The sequence below is a fragment of the Pundamilia nyererei genome, unplaced genomic scaffold (genome assembly GCF_000239375.1).
Source record: "Pundamilia nyererei isolate P.nyererei 1_Seehausen unplaced genomic scaffold, PunNye1.0 scaffold00080, whole genome shotgun sequence".
In the NCBI taxonomy this organism is placed as follows: Eukaryota; Metazoa; Chordata; class Actinopteri; order Cichliformes; family Cichlidae; genus Pundamilia; species Pundamilia nyererei.
Genome location: NW_005187481.1, coordinates 537569 through 544987, shown reverse-complemented (window position 1 = coordinate 544987; position 7419 = coordinate 537569). Strand labels below are relative to the sequence as shown.

The window sequence follows — 7419 nt, the reverse complement described above, 5'->3', positions numbered from 1 at the left end:
CAGTTTTGCAAAGTGTGTGTTACAAAATTGCAAACTGAGTGCAAAGCAGTTTTTGTGCTTTTAGTTTTGCAAACTCAGTGAGTGGTTTTGCTATAAGTCTGAATAGTTTTAGAGATTGTGCTACAGGAATCACAGTTAGGGTTTAAGCATTCAGAAAAAACTGTAAAAAAACAGAAGTTACATTGTCAGTACAGTGGAAATACATTTCACATAAATAATTTAGTGCTGAACAAGAATTAAAATGTTTAAAAACGAGTTAATTTTATGATGTTTGTAAATGTAGTTAAAAATGAAGTACAGAAGTATTGTGTTTTGTTTATCTTTGTGAAATAAGTGTTATTGTGATACATTGTGGATCTGATATTATCAATGGATTTAAGCAACATTTTGTTCATGTTTTATCAAAGTTGTATTGAGAGATTTATACAGTCTCTAGCTCAGAATTTTCATGTTTGGTTGAGGTTGTTCAATGTCTGTAAGTGGCAAAGGAGGGTGGTTGGTGGAGACTGGACATTAGTCTAATGTCACAGTCAGGAATTCCTTATTCTAAACTTACCCTTCAGAATTAAACACAAGAGACACATTCAACTTTTAATATATTTTTAATTTAGAATATCCTTTTGATGATCACCATGACTGAAAAAATAGCAGGTTTATGGAAAATGACTGATTACTTTAGATAAACAAGATTTCCAATACTGAGATTTTATGTAGAGAACCACAGAGGAAAGTTTATGAGTAAACTTTAAACTTTGTGTCTTCAGTAGCCTTTATAGAACACAAAGGGTCACACAACAGCTCCTGGATGATGAACTAGTTCTGCCTCTAGAACGACATCTAGGACAAACGCTGCCGTTAGCTCCAGGATATGCAAATGGTAATAAGGGAGTTAGAGGAGTAAAAATACACTGTAGCAAGATGCAGTAACATGTAAGGCTAGGATGTACATGATCTAAAAGTGACAGCTTATAAAACACAGATATTTCTTTGTAAATTACTACGTGCCTGACCACTACTATTTTTTTCTTGTGTGGTTAGTGAATAGTGAATCATTAATGCAGATGAAATAAACCAGCACAGAACATAACAGCATTAGTAACAGTGTGTGAGCACAGAGTATCTCCAATGTGTCTCAGTCACGCCAGCTGAATTTCATTAATTTAATAGCAGTGTAATCGCGGATGCAGATTAGTGTTTAATGACACCTGATAAGTAAACATCTCTCATAGTTGGACCAATTGAAAAAAAAAAAGCCTTAAATATTTGGAAAAACAGGCCTGAAATAAGTGAAAAGCAATCAAAACAGTTCTGTTTTATGAAAAGTACATTTTAATGGAAAATGTCTGCAGCAATAACTCTGACAGGTAGGCTAGTGTAACGAATTTAAATGTTTAATGTCCTGCTGGAACTCAAAGGTCAACCACGTGATGACGGTACAGCCTGAGTCACTGATAATGAACTGTCTGATTGCTGTCACGCCACCATCCATGATCGATACGTCATTTAACCTTTTAGGTGTCTGTGGTCTTTTTTGAACTGCACTGCATATAATGAAAATAATTAAATCAGATACTGTTTGCATGTTGAGTAGATTGTCTTTAATAAATTCATTACAAAAGTGTCAAGTGTTTATTTTCATTTACACACACACATACACACTATTTCATCAAATAAATCACCCTTTGAGCACCTAAACATGCTCAAACTCTTAACATTTTGTAACACAGAGATTGAGTTATGCATATTAAAATTAATAACAGATCCATATGTAAAAATTAAATCACAATCATAGCGCCACCTAGTGGCAACAGAAACTGTCATGTTTTACACTTCGGAGGACTGGGTGGTTGACCTGAGCTATCTAAAATTTGGTCAGAAAAGCCTCAAGGAGTTGGTATTGCTTTATTTTGAAAACAGTCAGTTTCTAACAAAGGGTGTGACCCTGGTGCAAATTTTGATATTTCGAATGAAACACAACCTTGCTTTAACTCAGACAGATTGTCCAGTCCTGACCTGAACACATCAATAGCAAGCAATAGTGAGAGCACCACCTAGTGGCAACACAAAATTATGTTTTATACTCTGATGTACTGCTACACTCAGGCTGACCACATCCACCTCAAAAGCAGTCTGAATAAACTTCAGACCTTCATGGTGCTTTATCATGAACAGTGTGATTTCTCATTCAACAGTGGGAATTCAGCATAAAGAAACAAGATGCTGTCGAGGGGCTTGAAAAACCGAAGAAGTCATGAAAACTGGTACACGCCTCCAAACTGATAAAGGCTTTCATGTTTTATGGGTCATAGTGCCACCTACAAAATTATTATTATTATTATTATTATTTTTAAAATGTAGTGTTATGTGTAGTTAACTGTTACAAGTGTTTATACTGTAACATTTCATCCATGTGTCTGAAATTTAGCAGCCTTGTGGAATGTCCTGACAACTTCAAAAAAGTCTCTTGGAGCCATATCTTAAACCCAACAGGAAGTCAGCCACTTTAAATGTCAGGTGTAATTCTGGCATTTTCACAATTTTCAGGCTTTGTACTTTAACTCCTCCTGGATTGGATCAACACTACCTTTGGTGAGTTGAATCTAAGCCTTGGCGATGTTAAACTCTGAAGCTTTTGAGTTTTTGTGAAAGGGCTTTTTTGTAGCTAGCTGTGTGCCAGAATTTTGATCATTCCCCACTGGACATGAAATCTCAAATAAATCTTAAGTAACTTTTGTCCCATCTTACCCACACTTCACATGATTGATTAGAGTCCATGTCTGGAGACATCTATGTGCCAGTATCAGGTCACCCTTATGGCACCTCCTATTGGCAATAGGTGATAATCATCCCATGTCTTTCCCCAGGACACTGACAAAGAACTGAAGCCTGCTAAGTAAAAGAGTTTTGCTCTCTCTTCTTCCCATTCGGTTGAGCAATTTTCTTGCATATATGCTATAATTTACAAGCATCCATGCACCCACTACACTACACTTGTTCTAAAATTTTCAGTCAGTTTAATTAAATATATTTTGGTCCTATAAACTCTGTGGTCTTTTTGGTCTCTCCTTTTGTCTGAATTCTGGGTTGACTCATGACAAAATGAGGTCTTGTCCTCTTTAAAAACAGACTGGTTTAGTGGGTTTTAGCCTGCTTTCCAGTGGCATTAATTTCGTTTGAACTTTCCTGGTAGGGGGCTCGAAGGGGACGTATCTGACAGTGTAATTTATTTAGAGAGATTCATTGGTATCTTTGGGGGAGAGAGAGCTAAGTCACTGGTTGTTCAGGTAGTTTGTTTGTTGGTGCATTCAATTGGTTCTTTACAAGATGTGCTACTGCCATTCAATTCTGTATGTTTCACTTTAAACAGTAAATATGTTTTCTTTGTTCTATTATGAATAAAATGCAGGCTTATGAGATTTGCAAATTATTGCAGTTTAAAAAAATCTGTTTTATGATATTATATTTTATAATTTGCGTCAGACCTTTTTAAATTGAGGCTTTAATTAGAAAAGGTGAACTTCACAATAGATAAGGCACAAGAGTCTATTTTCAATCACTGTAGACCTATAAAATGTTCCCTACAGCTGGAATAAAGTATTATAAAGTTCATTAGTTAAGATCAATATGTACACACACACACACACACACACACACACACACACACACACACACACACACACACACACACACACACACACACACACACAGATGTTGTTCAGACACAATATCACAGTACTGGTTCAGCATACTGCTTACACAGTGTTGACTATTTCCCAGACTGGCTACCATCAGAGTTTCAGAGTGATCAGAGTTATTTAGTCAGTCAGGAAGCAGTCTGCCCGTCTCATTAGCCAGCCTCCAGTACCTCTTCCTCAAGAGGAACGCTGCCGCCTTGGGCTGCCTTTGCCGGGTGAAAATACCCTTCTTGTTCCCCACCACACGATAGATTCCTGAAGACACAACACAGTTTGACAAGAACACTGTCACAGTGCAGAATATAATAAGCTGAATAAATAAAGCTCTGGTTTTTAACCTAATGGCTGCTTCCCTAGAGCTTCAGCTATTGTTGTATTTAACTGCAGTTCGGGCTCTACAGGTTGCTTTATTTTGAAGCTGCAGTACCTTGTGATGTCATGAAGTCTGCAAAGTTCCAGATGAGTTCACCAATGAAATACTGATTCCTCTTCTGGTCGAACACATCATGGTAGCTCTGCAGGAGAGCATTCTGGTACTCCTCAGTGAACATCACGGGTGGATCCTAAAGAGTGACAGTAAGACTTGTTAAAGGTGCAGAACTGACTTGTGAGTGAGTGGAGTGAGCTAGTGAGTGAGTGTATTCTTACCATGTGAAGCCCTGGAACTGCATCTGCTCCATATTCACTCTGGATGATGGGTCTCTGGTACTTTCTGTACCAGTTTTCAAAATGAGTGCTCAGCTGAAGAGGAATGATATCCAACCGGCCTTGATCAAAATACCAGGCAAAGTAACTGTTTGCACACACTACATCTACATAGGGACCCTAGAGAAAAAAAATAACCCAGAAAAGGATTCAGAAGTATTCTTCAACATGGTTATGATTTACAATTATTTATTAAATATTTATGACACAATTTTCTTGCAATTACCCTTTAAATAATAAAATCTGTAAGGTGCTTTTTATCAACCAGTTTCAAGTTGGGTAAATGAGTGCATGCCGCTTCTGTTTTAAAATAAACACCATGCCCCACACTGACATGCATTAATGTTCCTCGGTCCACTGCATTAAACTGGAGGCTCTGCTCTTCATCTCTTCATTGCCTAGGTGAATCGTGGTATCAGAACTCCACTCTCAGGTTAGGATAACAACCGCATCATAGGAGTCAAGACGAAGCACATATAATCTTATTGTATGCAGATGATGTTTTAATATACTAACAGAACCACACTCGTCATTATCTCTATTGAAGAATTTTATCTCTGAATTTCGTCTTTACTCAGCGTATAAGATCAATACAGACAAAACTGAGGAAATGGATGTAAACAATAATATTCCAAAGAGGGTGAAACATACTCCTTGTTCATATGTCCTTGTCCTTGATGTAAATATGTAAAAATTGTGTTTGTTTCTGTTCTGTCTCTTGTGTACTGTTTGTTTGTATATGTGTCTTTCTTGCTGCTGTTACACCCACATTTCCCCTTGTGGGACAAATAAAGGATTATTATTCTATACTCAGTTGACTAAATTTACTTACTATGACTTATTAGGACTTAAAAAGAAAAATCAACATGGGTTTTGTGAGCTGCTCATCTGGTGTTAATTAACTAACTTAGTTAAATTGCTATCTTGAGCAGGGCACAGACCTGAAGCACTCAATGTGATTCATTTCACTTAGTACAAACTTCACCTTTTAACATGATTATAACAGAGGTGCTACTTAGCAAATTCTGTTACACTATTATCATCAACGATGTGTCAAATAAAAAGTCTGGAAACTGAAAAAAGAAAGGGATGTGCAGACTTTGTTTAATATGTGATGTTGACATTGATTGATTGAATCTTTATTTTGAACATGTTGAAAAAGTGACAAATGAACAAAGCAAACAAAAGGAAAACGAGCAACCACAACTCCAAATAACTTTCATGTTCAAAAAGGAGCAGGAAGAAGCATAAGCTTATTTAATCCCACCCCTTTTCCACTATCTAGTATCAATAGACTACAGAAATACCTCCTTGCAATTACATTATATGTCATGTGTATTTATTTTTTTAAATATATATACATATATGTTTCTATCTATCCATACATACGTATATACACATACGCACATATACACATTTTCAATAACCCCATTAACACCTCTAGGATACACAACCTACAAATATATATATATACACCCATACCAACATACCCGTGCACCCGCACACACATGAAAATATTAGACAACACACTATCAAATCTCTACCTTTTCCCTGTACCCTGTAAAAACCATATCCTTAAACCGCTTTTTAAACTGCGCCATGCTTGGACATTGCTTCATATCTTTACTTAGTCTGTTCCACAGCTTCACTCCACACACAGAGATGCAAAAACTTTTTAATGTTGTACGGATACGAGGATGTTTTAAAATTGAATTCCCCCCTCAAATTATATCCCCGTTCCCTTTTAATTAGTGTTATGGATGAAGAAACTCACCCCTTTGTCCATGTCAGCTGCAGCGATTGTGACGTAAGTGACAGGTCGGGTTTGGTCCAGAGCTTTGGTGTGCTCAATCAAAGTCCTGTAAGGAGGTAGAAAAAAAGTAAGTGATTTGATGTTGGGCTCAAATCAGCAAAAGATGTGTCTTGAAATGCAGTTGTACTAAATACAGGAAATGCCGTCTGGGACATACCAAGTGTTGCTACATTATGGGGAATTGGCTGGAATTATTGACTTTAAATGTTAAATTTCCTTCCTTAGTTGGACATTTAGTTGTCTTATTTCTGTTTGGTTAAAATAAATGTTTGTTTCTTAATAATTACATTAGTGTTTGTCTCTAAGTTCTTCTTTGCTTGTTTTTTTAAAATTTTTTTTAGCTCAATTGTTTGTTGTTTTATGCTCAATTTAGTTTGGTTTTAAATGTTAGTTTGTTATATTTTGTTGCCATTACAATTAGGGCCAGTAGGATACAGAATATTTAAGCTCAACATGATATTTAGTAAATTAAAAAGCCGATATTCCAAAATATCAGCCAATTTTTATTTATTTGATCATTTTTTCCTCTCTCAAACATGACTTGTTTATACTACACTCTGCTTGGATCAGCTGGTTTTTGTGTTTGTGGGGTTCCAAACAACAGGGACGTTGCAGAGTTGCACCTTCTAATGGCTGAACTATGCAAAATCAGCACTCTACTTTTAAAAAAAAAATTAATTTATCACTTCAGCTCGAATTAGTTCTGTTCACTTAATTTCTTAGGGCTCCATGATCACCTTTTGGGTTTTTTGCTTTTTTTTGTAAAACAAAATCCACTTTTTAAAAAACTACATTATGTTACTCATGCCTAACTAGCTTTGTCCCTCATACCAGCTATCAGATGGATATCAGATGCTACAGACAAACTGATCTTTTCTACCAGGATTTTAAGAGTTATTACTGTTACACCTTCAGTGTGATAAAGCACATATTTGAGATGTAGAATAAACATCAGAATTTACATTTTCAAACAAACGGAATAATCCAACATCATGTTGCTAGTGATGACTATTTGAAGGGTGGCAATAATTGGAGCTTTACACCTCAAAAGAAAAATAACCTGTACTCACTTGAAATAAAATTCAGCAGGAGGCATCTCTGAGGCGGGCTCATTGGCTACCGACCACATGACCACAGAGGGATGGTTCTTGTCCCGGCGCACAAGCTCGTCCATGACAACCAAGTGGTGAGACAGAGAGGCGTTTC

At 36.5% G+C, this 7419-nt stretch overlaps 1 protein-coding gene across 1 annotated transcript in view; it reads right to left on the bottom strand.

Moving 5' to 3' along the window:
• Positions 1-3434: 3434 nt before the first annotated feature.
• The window catches only part of gusb (glucuronidase, beta), a 10031-nt gene continuing 6046 nt past the window's right edge, over positions 3435-7419 (bottom strand). The window contains 5 exon segments of the mRNA XM_013912058.1: positions 3435-3950; positions 4123-4258; positions 4344-4520; positions 6175-6259; positions 7284-7419. The exon segment at positions 7284-7419 is cut by the window's right edge and continues 4 nt beyond it. Coding sequence (XP_013767512.1) covers positions 3820-3950; positions 4123-4258; positions 4344-4520; positions 6175-6259; positions 7284-7419 — 665 coding nt within the window. The 3' untranslated portion in view covers positions 3435-3819.